The sequence below is a fragment of the Amblyomma mixtum genome, chromosome 7 (assembly GCF_055824585.1).
Source record: "Amblyomma mixtum isolate Tamu chromosome 7, ASM5582458v1, whole genome shotgun sequence".
Lineage (NCBI taxonomy): Eukaryota > Metazoa > Arthropoda > Arachnida > Ixodida > Ixodidae > Amblyomma > Amblyomma mixtum.
This window is the reverse complement of record NC_143018.1, coordinates 129,593,084-129,612,083: the sequence shown is the minus strand read 5'-3', so window position 1 is coordinate 129,612,083 and position 19,000 is coordinate 129,593,084. Positions and strand designations below refer to the sequence as shown.

At 48.6% G+C, this 19,000-nt stretch overlaps 2 protein-coding genes across 2 annotated transcripts in view; both read right to left on the bottom strand.

Moving 5' to 3' along the window:
- The window catches only part of LOC149337574 (uncharacterized), a 68,326-nt gene that overhangs the window by 24,004 nt on the left and 25,322 nt on the right, over positions 1 to 19,000 (bottom strand). The window contains exons 3-5 of the mRNA XM_089554460.1: positions 5,031 to 5,184; positions 3,602 to 3,717; positions 3,136 to 3,262 (exon numbers count right to left, since the gene is read on the bottom strand). Coding sequence (XP_089410586.1) covers positions 3,136 to 3,262; positions 3,602 to 3,717; positions 5,031 to 5,184 — 397 coding nt within the window. The remainder of the gene's footprint in view (positions 1 to 3,135; positions 3,263 to 3,601; positions 3,718 to 5,030; positions 5,185 to 19,000) is intronic.
- LOC149337576 (uncharacterized) lies at positions 286 to 1,732 on the bottom strand. The gene has a single exon (XM_089554906.1). It carries the CDS (start codon positions 1,495 to 1,497, stop codon positions 286 to 288), a length of 1,212 nt encoding a protein of 403 aa, XP_089411032.1. The 5' UTR covers positions 1,498 to 1,732.

Here is a 19,000-nt window from a genome sequence, read left to right as displayed (position 1 = left end):
TTGTACGACCAGCAATGGAAACACGCGCAGTGCACAGTCCAACAACGGCAGCAGCACTTCCGTCGGCGACGCGAACGGCTGAGGAAACGGCAGGTGTCACGACCTTCTTCAGACGACGGCGAAACGAGGAGCTCAGGACAGAAATTTGGGCGCCAGTGTCAATAAGCGCGGTAACTGGTGCACCGTCCACGCAGATATCGAGAAGGTTGCGGCGAGGAGCGAGGGTCAGGAGAGGATTTTCGGGCCGGTTCATCAATGCAGCATCACCTCCGGGAGCTGCATTGGTTAGTTTTCCGAGGGAGAGCCAGGTAAGGGTGGAGTGGACGGGCGTCGAAATTGCGGCGAACGAGAGCGGCGGATCTGAGGGGAAGGCGAGCGGCTGGACCTTCGCGGGGCCGAAGTGTCGAAAGCGTGCGGAGACTCAGCACGAGAAGACGTCTGGCGTGGTTCGAAGCCGGCACGGCGATCATAATTGGAGCTAGGTCCGTAGTCTGCACGACGATCGTAAGTGGAACGGAGGTGAGGTGGCGAAAACCAACGGCTGCGGCAGTGACGGGAAATGTGGCCGACACGCGAACAGGTGAAGCAGATTGGGCGGTCGTCCGGGGTGCGCCAATCCGCAGGATTCCGGTAGCGGTAACGTGGTAGTACGGTCGGAGTCGGTGAAGCAGCAGCAACCAGTGGAGCGGTGTTTGGCAAACAGGGCGACGCAGACGGCAGGCCAGAATTGAGGCCCACGTTCGCAAACTCCTGGCGAACGACGGCCTGGATCAGCGCAATCGTAGAGTCGGCCGCTTGAGGGGCGAAGGTGACGGGAGTCATAGCTTCCAGTTCTCTGCGGACGATTCTAGTTAAATTGGCAGGATGGGACGGTTGTCGCAGTGTTGGCAGGTCTTCGCAGGAGGATGTCGCCGCAGTGTTCGGAAGGCGATCAAAACGAGAAGCAATACGGCGATGTTTTGCCTGCTCGAATTGCCGGCATACCTGGAGGACGGAGTCAACCGTTGCACAATCTTTACAAAGAAGAAGGTTGAAGGCATCATCAGCAATCCCCTTCAGGATGTGGCCCACCTTGTCGGTCTCTGGCATGGCGCTGTCTACTTTTCGGCACAGAGCGAGGACGTCCTGGATGTAGGAGAGGTATGACTCCGTAGATGACTGTGCTCGAGAAGCAAGGTCTTTTTTAGCACCCAGCTTGCGCCCAATTGGTTTGCCAAATAAGTCTCTGAGCTTTTCTTTGCAGGTGTCCCAAGAGGTGAGGTCTTCCTCATGCGTCTCAAACCAGACGCGCGCCGTACCCGCCAGGTAGAATATAACGTTAGCAAGCATGAGCGTCGCGTCCCAGCGGTTGTGCTTGCTGACTCGCTCATACATGGCGAGCCAATCCTCGACATCGACGTCATCGGTGCCACAAAAGGTGCCTGGGTCGCGAGGCTGCGCCACGACAACGGTCGGCGCTGGTGGTGATGCTGCGGCCGGAGGTGGGTTGGACGGCATAGTGGTGGCTCGAAGCTGACGACCGCTGCGGAGGTCCAGGGCAGGGTCCCGGTGTGATACCCAGCACGACCTCCACCAAATATTACGGGGGGTTAGCCCAGCGGCAGACGGTACAGGCCACAGTCAGAAGGCACACCGAGCTAAATCACTCCAGCACAAACTGCCACGTCCTCGTTGTCGTTCACTGCCGAACGTCCCAAAACAACGTCGTCTTCTCCTAGCAACTATGCACCGTAACAATACGTACCTCTATTGAATACTAAATGTTTTATTCATATATTTGGAAGCGATACTAAATACCACGGTCACTGCAGCTAACACTTCGTCTTGTATGCATCCTGAATTCAATATCAATATTACGGTTGTGAAACGCCAGGTAATTATGCTGAAGTTATAGATTTTATCTACCGATGTTGCCGGAGATACACGCCTAAGTAGAACCTGGTATGCAGTTGAGAAATGAAAACATAGGACAGCGTAACCTGGAGTCGGGAGCTTCAGAAAATAAAAGCAGGTCTGCTGTGTAAAACGCCTGCAGTGACATCATCACTGCGAAGCATGTCGAGAATCGGTGTGCGGTACTGTAAACTTTGGTAGAAAAAACTCCAGTCACAATCGCTTCACTTTCCGAGGAAGTTGCTACGAGTCGTAAAATCAAGCTTTAATAGACGCCATAATCAATTTAATTGAATAACATTGAAGGATATCATATTAGGTAGGAGAACTGTTTATAATTTGCCTCACCCAATACTACCCACGCAATTTTGAGCTCGCGTAAAAATCGTCGTTTTGCCGGTGACGCTACGAAAAGCTAATGCACCGCATATTTCCAGCAACGTTCACTTTCGAATTGCCCCTGTTTTGCAGCAGTATTCACGATTGTACTTTATATACAATTTTTGAACTTGATGGACTATTAGATTTATGCCAGACATCTAAATTGTGGTTGCGAGCTTACGCTTTTGCGCTGTTAGGGAAGAAATACATTAACTAGCGGGTTTCTAAAAGAAGCATAAATATTTCTTCTTTTGACCCACAGCTGGTTCACGTAGAAGGAATAGTTAAGAAGTCCCAGATGTGAGCGTGCAAGGATAGGCCATGCAATAGTTATAATTAAGCGCAAAACGACTAGGACGTACGGAAGAGCACGCACATGAGCACTCGTTTGTGTGCCCCTCCTTTGCCCTGGTCGATCTAAGCTAAATTGTGACTATGAAGCCACTCCAACTCCTCATTTGCTGTGGCCGGCTAGCGAAACACTTGCGCAAAACAGTTCGATTCAATGCGAAATACGAGCCTAATATCACTAGGGCTCACTAACTTATATGTTTTTAAAAGTGGAAAGATACTAAACGGAAGAGAATTTTGAAGCTGAACTGAGAAAATGTGGCAGTAGAATAAAAATAGATATAATTATATTGAAATAAGCAGTTTAAGATGGATGCGTTTCATGACAAGACCTTCACATGAGAGAGCAAATACACAATTTCGCATTACGTAAAATTTTACCGCGCGCACTGAATGGCGTAAGTGGAAGTGACGCGATCCCAAGTGTTTCGCATTTGATTGTAAAGTTTTATGGAAGGCTTGAAAAACCAGACTGAGAAGACAGGATACCCGTGAAATTCCAAGGCTTACCAGGGAGAATGGGTAATCTGGGCTGGGGCTGTCCAGGAAGGATGGGGGAATCATTAGGCAGTTTGGGTTCCACTTGTCCTCGCCCACCTGGTGCGCCAAGCCAATCAGGATGTCAACAGGTTCATCCCTGCAGTGACATCGCATTGCGCAGGTCTTCAATGACAAGGATGGCAGCACGTGATTTTAAGTCCGCCTCAAACCCGCATCACTGACTGGGAAGCGAAATATGACAGAGACGGTGTAAATAAGGTCTCAATTTAGTAAGGCCATTTTACGGTAGACGCATACACCGCCGCCAAAATGTTGTCCTTACGTCTACTGCGAGAAACCAACTGGAAGATACTTGCGCACTTTAGCGGAAATAATGAGATTATTTGAAATGCACCAAGATGGTGGCTAAAAATGTTTTCTCTCCGAAACAATTAGGCTGCACCAATTATTTGCGCTCATTTCTGATCGCGCTCACCTCAATTGATGCACGATGGACTCTGCAACTGCTTCATTGATGACAGGAAGTAGGACTGCTGTGAGCACCCGTGTGTTGCCGATGCCATCCTTGTCATGCATCAAAGCGCCAATCGTCTGTGCAAAGCATGCCAAGATTTATCGAGCACGAACGTGCCACGTTCTTGAAGATGCGTCATTCTGTTCTGCTCAGTGGACTTTGCCTTTTTATATGCAGTAACTTGGAGCCATCACGTAGTGTACTTTGTTATCACTGCAATTAATCTGTTCTCTTGTGGACGGCGTTTTAAATCCAGATTAGGTGACTATCAGTGCCTAATTATGAGCGAAAGCAGTACTGAGGCTTATAAGGTATGTGCTGTTGCAGAGCTAGGGCAAAAAAAAACACCTCTAGTTCCTTCGCGTTGCTGCAAGCTGAGAACATTGGGCTTCTTACAAGCCATCTCCAAGAAAACGTGGCTCTCATGGCTGTGATCGAGCACGGCTATTAGGACACATGCGCGGAAACTTATATATACTAGCTAACGCCATCGTGTGAAGACTGAGATTTTTACCTTTCAGTCTAAGAAGAAAAAATTTACTCTCAAAACTGCCTGAGTATTCAACTTGAGAGCGTTAGTTACGGCAGTCTCAAATGTTTACATCGGAGTGCTCAGCAAACCAGGAGAAGACCAAATTCAAACATATCCGCGTGTTTCCTTTCCGGAAGCATCTCTTCAGACACAATCAGCGCCATCTACCTCATGGATTTGGCAAAACTACTGCTGTTTACAGCCGCCTTGGCTTTATCTGGTATATTTGGTCGTTATATCAGTTAATAAATGTTATAAACATGTGCATTACAACACGAGCAATCTCTTTGCACTACCGGAACCCTTGCGACAAACTGTTTGGCCTAATGTCCTTTTAAGGTCCTGGGAATGCACGGTTTGGGGGCGAAAAGTTGTCGTTTCAAACCCAACACATATTTTGGGCTTGATCTGCTAAAGAAACCCAGGTGGTCGAAATTTCCGGAGCTCTCCACTACGGCGTCTCTCATAGCCTTAGTCGCTTTGGTACGTTAAACCCCATAAACCAAACCAAACCAATCATGCCAATTAGCAATTTTGTCCTCGAGAACATCACAAGTTATTTCACATCGCTTCGAACATTCTGCGTGAAACGAGTGGCCCCCCAATTTTATGCACATGGTGGTCCCGAAGCGAAAGTCCCACTTCGATCGCTGCTATACTGATATATATATATGTAACACATCGCAAGTATAGACATTATTTGGGGTGCTACGCGCCGCAGTTGCTCCGTGATCTAGTATGGTCACGTGGTTACTGTTTTGATCAATTTGTCCTTCACTGATGGCAGACGCGTCCTCGAGAAACGTAAGCAGTTACAGCTAACGCTCTTAAAAAAGCAATCTGAGTCGGGAAACCCACCCGTATACTTTCAATCATGTCCACCATATCGGTTATGTCGACGTCGAAAGGAGTATTGATGTGGCCGTAATGGTAAATGCGGAGCTCCCACAAGTTAATCAGCTGCATCTTCGTAGCAGGATCAGCTGCCAGAGATAACGTGTTTTTACGCTGCCTAGAAGAGAAATATAATGAAATTAAGGAAAGGTACAATCATAAAACGTCAAAGTAACAAGTGCTAAAGACTTAACAACAATAATAAGCATAAAGAGAACGAAACGACGCACAAAGCATTAGAGAGAACAACCGCTAATGAACATTTAAGACACCCGCGTGTTGCCTCCGTGCGTTGTGAACAGCCACTACTACCACCTAACACAGGTTGCTGTTTTTAAAAGCAGGGCACAACTGCCACAGGAACATCGTAGTTAACAAGAGGACAAGTCGACGGAATGCCACTTTCAGATAGAAATCACCAGACTGGCAATACTGGCTACGTCCGTTCAGTGTTCGCAGAAAGCCTATAGTTTTGACTATCTGTAGCGCTTTTTATTCGACACGCTATTTGTTTTTCTTTGTTGTTTCCAGCTCTCTCGATTCCATCGGCAGAAAAATAAGTGTTATTTCTAAGCGCTTTCGTAGTGCGATTGTAACCAAACAGATGAGACAGCGACTTTGACGCCTGTGTTCGTACACTTCTCCTCAATGGTTCCTTCCCTTTTCGTAATGTACACAATGCTTTCATAAAGGCCAGGTTCTATAGTAGTGGACCGAAAAGGTTAATTATGTTATGAAAAGATTATGTATGTGATTCTTACAAGTAAGCTTATGCCTCGCGTGCTAGATGATAAGTGCATGCTATGTGTGCTTAATATCTAGTTTATACGGTTCTTGCGCGCCCTGGCGCATTGCAGAACCGCGTATTAAGATTCCCTATAACACTACTTATACCACTGACTGGACGACACGGCGGAATAAAAAAAATAGCAAATTTATTTTGCCCACCACATCAGAAGGCGCTTTCCTAAGGTCCTGCTCAGTTTTCTCTCTCACCATCATATTGTTCAGCTTTGTTCAGATGCTGAGAACACGCAGATTAATCGAAATAGCTGGCATTTGGCTCCTTGATGCCCTTTGGCATTACGTTTCAGTGCAGAACAGAGTGTGTAAAATGCAAAACATATTTGCCAATTCAGGTTGCACCTTAATATCAACAGAGATCAACAAACTATATATTACTGAAGCGTTCAGAACAGTCCTTACAAAGAGAATATTAAATATTAAGATGCCAGCTGAAGATGAGCTGAATTAACACTTCTTTTTGGGCGAGTTGGTGCATACTTGATTTGAAGGAAATAGTGCTAGAGCATGCAAACCACGAAAAGACAAGGACGAGAAGCGCTTTGTGTCCTCGTCCTTGTCTTTTCGTGGTTTGCATGCTCTGGTGCTATTTTCTTCAAATCAAGATGAGCTAAGTAAGAATAATTCGAAAGGTCGTACTTGTTCCCGTTTCGATGGGAAATATAAAAGAGGCAGGGGAGAAAAAATGCCCCCCATCCAGAATTACCATACATTTTACGCGTGCCATGAATTCACATCTGGCTCACAGCTAATGGCGCTCGGCTGCTGACCCGAAAACGCGGGTCAATCTCGGCCGCGGCAGTCGAATTTCGATGGAGACGAAGTTATACAGTCCGGTGTACTATACGATGTGAGTGCACCTCTCAAACTTTGTGGAAATCCTGTTTCCCTCTCTTCGTTTCGACGCGGCCGACAATCTTCATCAGCGTGCTGCGGAGAACACCGGCTGGGCGATGAGGAAATCTCCCTCAAGGGGCAAGCGGAAGCAGCGGCGGGAACGCCACCTTGAAAGCTACGCGGAGCTTCGCGGAGCCGGCGAGACTCTCTTCAGGATCCGGCCAGCGTCACGAGAGGTTGCAGCCACACGCTCTCATCACCTTTCGCGGCAGGCGCACAGAGATCTGTTGTGTCTTGCTGCTGGACCTCTGGTTCCAGGCAGCGAAGCGAGCGCATCAAACGCGCGCTCTCGTTACCTCCCCCAGCAAATGCTGCGGGATGGCTTTGCCCCAAGAAGGCGGTGCGCACGGGAAAACCCGGCAGCCACTGTCGGCGCGTACAAACGTTCGCCGCCGATACTCCCGAAGGCGCGCCCCTCCCCCAGCCAGTAAGTCGGAAGCCCTTCTTACGTAGCGGTCTATTTCCGATGAATGCCTCGTTAATGTTCTGTAGCTAGCTGGCCCGCTATGTGTATTCATTGCAAACGTAATAAATAGCATAAAACTGATCACGCTTTGTCGTCCCTCCATTTGTTCCCTCGAGCACGAACCGCTCCGCGGTTAGCGAGCGGGAACTCTACATCCGCGAAGTGGGAGTGCGGGGAGGAAGGCTGTCCCCCCGATATTCCGACAACTTCTTAATCTCACAAACTTAATCTCATCCAACCATATAGCTTTCTACCGCCTCCTGCTATGCTTGCCTTCTCTTGGCAAACACTCCGTTACCCTTAAGGACCAGCGGTTATCTTGCCTTCGCATTACATGCCCTGCCCAAGGCCATTTCTTGCTCTTGATTTCGACCGGAATGCCACTAATTCGCTCTTCCCCACCAACTCTACCCGCTTGCGGTCTCTTAACGTTACACAGATCATTTTTCTTTCCATAGCTCGCTGCGCGGTCCTTAACTTAAGATGAACCCTTTTCATTAGCCTACACGTTTGAGTCCCGTAGTTGAGTACCGGTAAGATACAGTTGTTATATACTTTTATCTTGAGGGATATTGGTAAACTCATATATGTATGGACGCTTGAATAGTACACAAAGTAATATTATCAGAAAAAGTACTTTATTCCAAGATAATGCTTTCTAAATGAAAATATGCGTGCTAGCTACGCAGAAATCACAGTCCGGTTGCAGCACTCAATCGATGTTTAGTGCTCTTCACACCCAGTCTTCACCACTCGCTGGATACTGAATATGATTGGCGTCATCTAATGAAGTGTGATGGAATTGTGCGGTTTTATGTTTATAAAGCCTTCTACTAATGAGCAACTGGCTTGTATATAGATAATCGTAACAAAACTAAACTAAATGATAATACTGTATTGTATCCTTTTCCGGCAGCCCAGGCTATGCGCCGGTGGGGAAAAAAAACACTGCTTCCAAAATTACTTAAGGCAGCCAAACCAAACCCAGCACAGGTGCCGTAGGGACACAGCTGAATAATATCGGTGCTGGCATACAGTGCGACTCGCACGACCTATACAAAACAAGAAATGAAAGCTTATACGACGCAAGTATGAGCGCTTATAAAGGCGATTAAAACATTTGGAATCTTTTTTCCTCTTGTATTCATGTTTGACTATCTCCTCTTGCCAAGCAGCTATAATTAATTGACTCTCAATCTATTTGAGCAATCGTTGATACGTTGGTGACCTCGTTTGATACTTGAGTGCTTTCCTATCATACCTATTTTAATTGTCCTTTAGATTACATGTGTAATTTTGCGGGATTTAATTAGTACGCTCTGAGTACACGTGCACTTGTATTGAAGGTCTTCTAAGCACGAAAAGTTTTAGCTAACGAAGCCCTGGCGTGAAACTATCGGGATTTAGTTATGCCACATGGGTTTTCGCTCATTTACTGAGCGGCCGTTGTAGCTCCATCCCGGCGGTGCCATCAAAGCGGTGCCGCTGAGGAATGGTTAAAGCTTGCCGCCTCAGCAGTAGCTGTGTAGGTGGGTGCAGTACAGACGGGTGCACTAAGCACGGAAGTATAGAAGGTAGCGTGATGTATCCTAAAAGTACAGAGCTGGCCGGCGTTTGTTATTGATCTGGCTTGTGCGGCGTTTGCACTCTGTAAATCTTGCCAAGAATCAGCTAAGCATAACAAGAAGGGTGTTTGATGAAAGGATCGTCGCTAAACATGGCGTAATTTGTACCCCTTAAAACAGACAGAAGTACCAAGTCCCTGGTTTATACAATGTTCTTTTTTTTTTTTTAAGCGCAGCAGGATCGCTGTCTGATATCATTTGTTCTGGGCTTGTATACGGCGGTGACATGTTATGCGCATCCCTAAAACCTTTCGCTCAGAATAAACGGCAGGTTGTTTCTGGCATTTATTTTCGTAGTACCAGCTTTGGTAGGGCCAGCATACCGATTTCATGGGAGCGGGGCTTTGCGCAATGCCCGAGTAAAACAAAGCGCTCTCGGTTCACTCAAATGGTTCTCGCGTTTCGTAGGTAAACTCGCCAGAAGAGTGGGAATTGATATCACTGGAGTTGTGAAACGACGATTGTACTCTGCATGTTGCGTGATTCTCCGGCTTGTGTCCGGGTGGCAAGCACGCCAATATCAGAGCGCGCTATGATACAAAACGGAACCTCGGATTGTCACATGGACCTCACATAACCAATTGTGCACCAGATGAGCCCTCTACAGACGCGATTTGGATGCCATTTCAACGAAGGCATTAAAGCAGAAAGTTGGGCTAGTTGGTATCGATCCATCTATAAACGGAGCACAGAAAAACACGCAGAACACAGGAAGAACGCTAGTGCGCTCTTGTCCTGTCAGTTCTTCCTGTGTTCTGTGTCTCTTTCTGTGCGCCTTTTATAGATGGAACGAAGGCATGCATCTCTCATCATTATGATGTCTGACCGGTAAATAAATAACACCAATATCGTTCCTCCTTTTGCTGTTAGTGCTAGTGGTACAGTGGTTCGTGTGTTCGCTTCCTGCGCTGTGTACTCGTCATTGCTGTGCACGCGATCTTGAGAGATCAGCTGCCGTTCCCGCAACCTCGGGGCACTCGCCCACCGCCGCAGTCTCTAGACAGCATGCATAAGTGGCTACCGCAGGTGCTCTGCCTAGCATAATGTTGTCTTCCTCGTCACTAATTTTTTCGTGCTGAGGCGCGAATATACGCTAGATCCGCTGAAAGGAAAGCTGAGTTCGAGCAGACGAAATTCGCAGCAACTTCCTCAATTATTTGTGTGCACGCCACACGTGCTGCTTGAGAAAGGGCAAAAACTGAGTGAAAGAAAGAAGTGCGCTCATGGAGGGATCCGAAACGATTTAGACAATATCGGGTGTCGCACAGGTCACCAGTGCCTTTCGCATTTCAGCTCTGTCGGATTGCCGCCGCCGCCAAAGGAACTGATCCCGCTTCCACTAATGAGCGAGTGAGTGTCATGGCGCTAAGAAGAAGGAGAGGACATGACAATTGCTCGGGGATAAGTTGAAAGCGCTGCATAGTGTGAGAGTATTACAGGTTATGCGTAGCGCCCCTTTAAGCAACTACCACGGCCCATATAACCTGTGCCGCCAAATTGGTAGGCTGTGGCGCCAGCACGTGCTGCAGAAAACACAGGGACCTTGGCCTTCGCACAACACCGCAGCCTCCGCTACGTGGAGCACTACGCCTACATGGCTGCCAAAATTAGGTTTGGTTTGGTTCGACAGCACAAATTAGGGGCATAGTTAAGCGGTTCCCTATGGGCTGATTTGGCAGCGTAAATGTTAATTTCTTTCTTTCTTTACTAGGACCTTTTTCTAAATATGCACAGCCAGGCGTACAGTCCACGTCGTACATCACCAAACACATAAGAGCTCCCCAAGTCGAACAAACGAACCTAAATGGCCTAATAAAGAAGAAAATAAAAGAGCTTAAATGGCCTTTGAGAACGTCTCTTATTGGAACCTATATTCATGGGTTTCATCCTGTAGCAACCGGCCGGTGGCAGCGCCGGGTTTAACGAAACCAGACAAGCAGTCGGGGCAAAAGCTCGGCGTTTATTGAACGGCTTGCGTTTTTAAAGCCAAAGAAAAGCAGGAAGAAAGAAAGGGGTTTGTCGAGCGGCGCGCCGCGTTAAGAGTCACGTGACCCTGACGGCGCAGTTCGCAGCATCCCTCTTCCCTTAGAATCCATATCTTTCCACGGGTCTCCGGACAGGTGTTGAACGTCGTAGCACTGGACCCTCGAGGGCGGTGCTGGAAGGAGCCTCGCTTGTCTCCGGACCTCCTGCTGGGTCGTCCACCTGGAATACAGGACTAGCAGGTCCGGCTGATGTAGGAATGGCGGAATCTGTGCTTCTGCGCCGGAGCTGGTCCATGTGTTGGTGAACAAGCCCGTTTTGAGTCTCTACTTTCCAAACCGTGCGCCCGCTGTTGCCTTGACCTTCCCAGGAGTCCATTTGTCTCCACTCACATAGTTCCGGATGTATACCGGATTACCCGGGGCAAAGCTCCAGCGGGCGTCTTTCCGTGAGTGGGCCTGGTTGGCGGTCTAGAACCTGGGCGGGAAGCACATATCCAGTCTCGTGCGCAATCTGTAGCCGCGCAACATTTCAGACGGTGAGCGCCCCGTGGGCAGAGGAGTGTTTCTGTATTAGCACAATATTCCCGCCAGTGCCTTCGGCAAGTCACCTTCCGAGCTCCTTTTTAGGCCCTCTTTGATGGTTCCCACAGACCGTTCAGCTAAGCAATCACTTTGGGGGTGACAATTTAGCGCACGAATGGGCGTCACCCCGTTCCTTTCCAGAAATTTGCGCAGCTCCCAACCAGTGAAAGGCGTTACATTGTCGGAGACTGCAGTATGTTGCAGACCGAACCAATTAAAACCCGTGCAAAGGGCCTCGACTGTGGTCCGATATGTTGCATGGGCAAGAGGAATTTCCTCGATTCATTCGCTGTGCGAGCCCACGAAGACAAGCGCTATTTTGTTTTGAATCGGTCCCGCAAAATCGACGCGCAACAGCCCTTGAGTGTCTGGCCAGCTAACCGATGCCTGACTAGGAGGCATTGCGAGAACTTGCACGCAGTTTGTACACTCTGCAGCTACACTGAAGAAGCCCCTTCGTGTGCTGCGTGCAGAAATTTCAAAAATCTGCCCCTCGCTGCTTCGGGAATCACAACACGATGGCCCCAGTCGAGCAGGTTTTGAATAACGGACAGCTCGTGTCTCCTTTTACGAACAGTCATCTCCTTTCCTTCCAACATCAGTTGCCGCGGCCAACCCTGAAGAACGTACCTTTACACGCTCTGGAGCACTTTGTCATCTTGTGTCAGTTCTTGAAACTCCTTGAAGGGCACGGCAGGCTGGTCCCCATAGTCCAAAGCGACTACGTACTCCCCCACTTCCTCTCAATTCTCGAGCACCAGCTGAGAGCGTAGGGGTAGGCGCTTAAGTCATCAGCGATGAACCGGTGCTTCCCTACTGAAAAATCCGGTATGAATTTTAAAACGGCACCGCATATCGGATTATTGTACAGGATTTGCGATACCGGATTACCGGAATATCCTGTATAAAACAGGACAGTCCTGTATAATACAGGACTCTCCTGTTTTGTACAGGATACTCCGGTAATCCGGTATCGCAAATCCTGTACAATAACCCGGTATGCGGTTCCGGTTTAAAATTCATACCGGCATACAGGACAGTCCTGTAGTCTACAGGCTAGGCCCGTATTATACAGGGAGGGCCTGTATCACAGGACAAAGGCAGGAATACAATGCTTCAAATATATCCCACTTGGACTAAATCTGCCCAAAAACTGGGGCCATAAGTGTACATGCCAAATGCTGCAATATATAGAGCCTCAGAAACTGGTAATCTGCGATTATCAGCGACTCGTATTGCAGTCGATGTGCAATTGTGTTATTCGCTCCCAACTTTTACCAAGTATTGGTAGCTTGCTGCGTATTATAATGCATCAAAAACTCCTAAAGATGCTTATATTTTTCGCATGTCTTGAACCAGCTCACTGAGGTATTAATTTAACTCTTTGCGACGATCTACCGGCGCTGGGGTCTCTACAGGGTGCTGGCCAATGAAGTAGTCAAAAGCACCTGCAGGAAAGAAAATATGATTGGTAGTACATAATGCCCCCAGCTTATCATTTAATTGGGCACTGACACACAACATAATGCATTGAGCACTGTGACATGCAACTTACGGCCAATGGCTCGTAGCTTTTCAGGGGTCATTGGCTTTCTGCCCACTGTGGAGGCTTCTGACTTCAGGTTCCGATGGCAAGCTTGCCCTGTAAAGCTCCTTTGCAGGAGTTATGGATTTGTCCAAAAGCTGCGTCCTTGCAGAAACGCGAATCTTTGGGTGCCACCATAACTGCTGCCCACGTTGCCGAAGGAATAAAAATTCCATTCCCGAGGTGGACCTGTTTGCAATAATTACAAATGCATACCCCAGTAGCACAAACGAGGCTCTGAATTGCGGGCCCTCGGCGGCCCAGACAAGCCACAGACAAGCCAGGCGTCTCAAATGCTAGGCCCTGAGCATTGGCAATGCTCACTATCGTGAATAAACCTCACGCCTTCCATATTAAATCAATAATGTATTGCAAATCTGCGTCGTTGGTGTGTAAACAGGTTGCTCGGACGATTCCGATGCTTGCGTGGTCATCCTCCATTATTTACGGCACACACCGCAGCATCGATGCGATGCGTGATGTTTGTTCAAAGTCTTGAGCCGCTCCCGCTCAGGACGCTAATCGATGATTGCTCTCGCACGTATACACCATATGCCTCTGCAAAGAAAGAATACAAACTATAAAACTTAGCTTAGTCGTGTTATCATGAAGGACAAGCAATTTCGGTATGTAACTGAAAGAAAATTTTGCGCTATTTCGTCCCTCTACGGTGTGCAATCCACAAAGTTTTAGTTAAAAAGACACTGGTCAATTAGAACGTTTCTGTTGACGCCGAGCATATAACTGAGACGGAGGCAGTACTTAAAGAACAGAGTGATTTAAAAAGCGTACTTACATCCTAGCAGCACGACGTCGCTGTCATAAAATCCGCTTTCACCGCCGTGGCCTCCACCGGTCAAATGTTCACCACTGACGTCTTTCGGAGCGAAGTCATTCATCACTGAGACAAGGATTATAGGGTTCCACCATATTTGCACTGGACGTACGCATAAAAGGCGATGTCATCTTTGATCGTGGATTGATCAAGGAAACACGAAGAAAGGCGCAAAAAATTGTATAACACAAATTCAACGCCAACGAGCGAGTGCCAGCGTGTTTTCGCAGCTACCTTCATCTCTTGACACTCTACCCAGCCTCAGGAGAGAAGAAAAACCTGTTCCAAACAAAAAGCAGGAAAGGTGGGGGAGCACTTCTGCATAAAGTCACCGCACAGCGACCTGGCACAGTGAACAAGCAGAATCGGACCCTCCTCGCCACTTCATGGATGCCTCTCTCGGAGCGTGGTCGGGAGGGCGGCTTAAAAAAATGTTCGGTCGTGGGTTGTAGAGTGAGCGCCGCCGCGCCGTTTCGGGGAACGGCACTGGGAGGGGTAGGACAGACACAGCGGAGCCCAAGGGGAAGGAACAAAGGCCGACAGGAAAACCAGGGATGAGCAGGTTTTTGGTTGCTACCGACTCGGACCCATGAAAAGCAGAGAAGGCGGTGTTAGGAGGAAAAAAAAATCTTTAAAAAAAATTGCGCAAAGACGGGTCACTCGTGTAAGGTTTCTAGAGGTGGTTTTTGTTTTTATTTTGTTCTCTCAAGCGCTGTATCTTTCAGCTAGCACGAAGCGTCGCCCTTAAGGGAACACCGCAAGCTGCCGGCTCTGTTTAATTTACCTTTTCTTCGTCGATAGAAATGTTCTGGGCGATTTGTGATTAGTATGTCTCCCTGATAGAGTGAAGGTTGGGGCCACTCGCGATGGCGCTTGGACAAGTTGCGTTATCAATGGGCAATCACTTGACGAAGAAGAAGTGCAAAGAATTCCTGCACGAAAACCACGAATGTTCTTTCTTCATCGATGCGTCGCTACAGACTGCCGCTAGCGAACATTAAGAAAGCTGCTGCAATGAACGCGACAGTAACAAACCTTTTGGAGCCTCTGGCGCAGTCACCGGAGGCTCGCCATGTTTATCAGCCAGTCGTGAAGTTCTGCACTGTGAAATCCAGAGTAATCTGCACAGGACTTACGAAGGCTGCTGGCGGATGTATACTAGCCGTTTGCCCGCACACAGCCGCCCTGGCTTTGTCAGGGTGCTGCACGGGAAGCCAATAAGGCGGTTGCCCGCAATACCCCTTCATGCAGCCCCCGCCTTTCATGCACAAACTGCATGTTTTGCCACTGCGAAGCTCACGCTTAGCCCTTTTATTTTCCAACACTTTCAACCAAACCGTGTATGTGTTGATTATCGCAGTTATGCGCACGCTGCCCCCCCCCCCCCCCCCCCCATTCCCCTAAAAAATATCTGCTGGCGTACAACAGTGAATCTGCAGACCAAGCACCAAAACCGCAGCACATATCGCTCTGAATACAAGCTGGTATGTCCGCTTTGAGCTCCGTACCGGACTAGTCTGTCCGGTTTGAGCTCCGTACCGGACTGGTCTGTCCGGTTTGAGCTTAGAACCGGGAATGGACTGTCCGGTATGAGCTCCGTACCGGTGCGGTCTGTCCGGTTTGGGATCGATACCGGACCGGTATGAACCGGTGTAGCCATCAAAGCGGACGGGTCTCGCCGGTATGAGATTGATACCGGACCGGTATGAAACCGATATGTTCCGGTAAAATCCGGTTTGCCGCGATACCGAATTTTTCAATAGGGTTACCCGGCTTCTACTGTAACTTATACTTGTATACCCCAAGTAGAACGGCCGATCTCTGTCTTCGACTGCTGCCATTACGGGCGTCCGCCTGTGACTCTTTAGGAGGCCCAGTAATGGCTGATGGTCTGCAATGAGCGTGAACTTCCGCCCGAGGATATAGTCTCGAAAACGCTGCACACCGAAAACCAATGCCAACGCCTCCAGTTCGATGCGGGAGTGATTTTTTTCTGCTGTGCTTAAGGAGCGCGAGCGAAACCCGACAGGGCTATGTTCACCACCTATTCAAAGGGAAAGTGCCGCCCCGACACCGTAAAGTGATGAATCGCACTCAGGAATAGCTCCTCTTTTGGGTCGAAGTGCGTGACCACCTGGCCTGCAGCCAGCGCATGCTTCGCCGAGCAGAACGCCTCTTCTTCCCTTGAACTCCACTCCCACTTAGACCCTTTTTCGAGCAGCCGGTACAGGGGGGGCTAGCAGCGTGGCCATACCAGGAAAAAACTTGGTGTAGAACGTTACCATGCTCAGCGAAAAGCGTAGTTCGTTCACGGTGCTGGGGGAGGGGGGGCTAACATGATGGCGTCAAGATGTTTCTTTGGGGATGTAGGCCGCTCCCATCGATGCAGTAACCCATAGAGGACACTGCTGCCTCGCTAAATCGACACTTGTCTGCACGCAGTTTGATACCGTGCTGACTGAAGCCTTCAACAAGCAGCCTGAGATTCTGTTCATCATTGTTCCTTTCCGCGGTCATTACGTCATCCGGGTACGCTTGTACCCCAGGCAAGTTTGCAGAACCATTTATACATGCCTTTGAAATATGGCAGGCGCGGACGAAAATTCCAAACGGCAAGCGATTGAAGCAAAATAGCCCTTTCTGAGTGTTGATAACGACTACCTTGCGTGAGTCATCGTCCAGCACAATCTTACTGTACGCTTCTTGCAAGTCCAAAGTACTGAATCGCTGACCTCCTTCTGACTGAGCAAAAATTTCATCAAAAACTGGCAAAGGGTAATGTTTCATTTCGCAAACTTTGTTCAGTGCAACCTTGAAATCGGCACAGATGCGGACTCGCCCATCTTTCTTCAGCACTGGCAGTACAGGTGTGGCACATTCTGAACGAGTGACAGGGGATATCGTGCCAGCCGCTACAAACTTGTCCAGTTCCTCTGACACTTTATCGCGGACTGAGTAAAGTACTTCTCTCGCCTTGAAAAACATTGGCCGTGCTCCGGGCTTGACCTGTAGGTTGACTGGCAGAACTTCACGCTTCCCAGGACTTCCGTGAATGCGTCTGCGTAGTCCTTAAGGATAGCAGGAGGAACCACAAGAATCGAGCTCTGTTACTGTGGCGAGATAAAAACATGAAGCACCGCTGCTCCTTCCGCTTCTAGTTTCCGTAAGAAGTACCGGCGGCCGAGTGGGGGACCTTCGCAATCTAAAACAACGAGGTTGCAATTGAAAGCAGTGGTTTTATAGCCCACATACATTGGCAATACTCCGGCTCCTGCTTCTGACGTTCTAACCATTGCTTACTGTGCAAATCGTTGGTTGGTCTTGGAACGACACACTCCGGTGAACCTGTATTATTAAAGTCTCACCAGTGATTCCTCCGCCGTTACTGATCATAGCTATGATGCGCATTCTTCGCTGTCCCTACCTGCTCGTGCTGTGACGTTGACTGACCGGTTTCTTGCTTTTGAGCCCACTCGAGCCATGTGTCCTTGGGCCCCACAGCTGTAACAGCATCGATGACGCACTGCATAGGCGGCAGTTTTATTACCCTTCTTTCCACAACATTCGGAGCGCTTTTCAGTTTCGTTTCGATCCGCAGGGAAACGTCGCGGTGCCTTTAGTGCTAGAACGTCGGCCCAGCTTCCTTCGCCGCATATCTTATGGCAATCAAGTTCGGCATTTTCAGACGCTAGCGCAAGCTTTTCTGCTTCTGCTAGTGCGAGATCAGTTTTTGCCAGCATCTGCGTTCCCAGGTTCTTTGGACGGGCGCCACATGCGATGCGGTCCCTCAACACCCTATCTATCATTGTTCCGAAGTTGCAGTTCTGCGCAATTCGCCGTATCTCGACAATGAATGTCTTTACTGGTTCCCCTTCCTGCTGTCGACGGTGAAAGAACTTGAAGCTTTCGGAAATCTCGTTCGGTGTAGGTTCATAATACTTGCTTAGGTCGTCCACAACTGACCGATAACTCAAAGTGTTTGGCTTCTTAGGAGCGACTTGTCCGCAAAGCACGTCTATGGTTCTCGACCTAAGCGCGGCCACTGGCATTACTCTTATCTTCGCACAGTCGGTTATTTGGTTAGCTTCGAAATTCGCTTCAACTTTTACGAGTTACGATTGCCACTTATCCTTCCCTTCGCCGAACTCTGGCAGGCAGTGGCCCATGGCTGCGGTAGGTCCGAGACCTGGACTCTGTTGTCAGGCCTTTCTTTTCGATGAATCCTCGTTGCCAGTGTAGCAACCGGTCGGCGGCAGCGCTGGGCCCAACCACTCCAGGGAAGCAGTCTGGGCAAATGGAAGTTGTTTATTCAACGGCTTGCGTTTTTAAAGCCAGGAAATGAGAGGAGGAAAGAAAGGGGTTTGTCGAGTGGCGCGCGTGGTATTCGGCACAAATGATAGCAGAGCGATGGGAAGCACACGTGACCCTGACGGCGCAGTTCGCAGTAGGTTCCCAAGTGATCACGCATAATCTTCTAAGCGTATTTAATTGAATTTGCATCTTTTTCTGTCGTAATGAGTTTTCAATCAGGCTATGACCTCATTGTCACGAGTTATCTCGCATTTTAATCATTTTTATTTTGCAGCTCTACGTGTGAGGAGTCACAACCGAATCGACCAACCTTGAATACGACTGAACTCACGGCTTTTCCTCCGAACAACCGTTCTGACGCTGCCGCGTTAATGTGGTCGCAGTTGTTGAGTCCATCGTGACCGCGATCTGTAATGTCTGCTGACGCTACTTCATCTTCCCAGGAGGACGGCCCTGTTCGCGCGGTTCATCACTCATTAAATATGTTGAAGTCCCTCATTGCGCTGTCGCTCTGTATAAAAGTATAAGGAAAAAGGCACATCATGGAGCACCAAAGACTTAATGTGGTTGCCCCTTCTGTGAGTTGTACTTGACTAACACACACCTCTTCTTGACTAATACACACATATTAATGCGAAAGTATTATATGATTAACGAGAACAGAAAACTGGGCAAGTTGGAACGGATTCATCTTACAGCAGCGCGATACACAGGACGAGAGAAAGAAACAAGAGACAACACGAGCGCAATCTAACAACTGGTTTTTATTCTTAGAAGGGTTACTTATATACGCACCAAACACAACGATAAAACACAGACACATCGCGATAGCCCCCACAAACCC

What these genes read in the sequence shown, in the direction of transcription:
- LOC149337576 (XM_089554906.1), bottom strand. Translation starts at nt 1,497, where the DNA reads ATGCCGTCCAACCCACCTCCGGCCGCAGCATCACCACCAGCGCCGACC.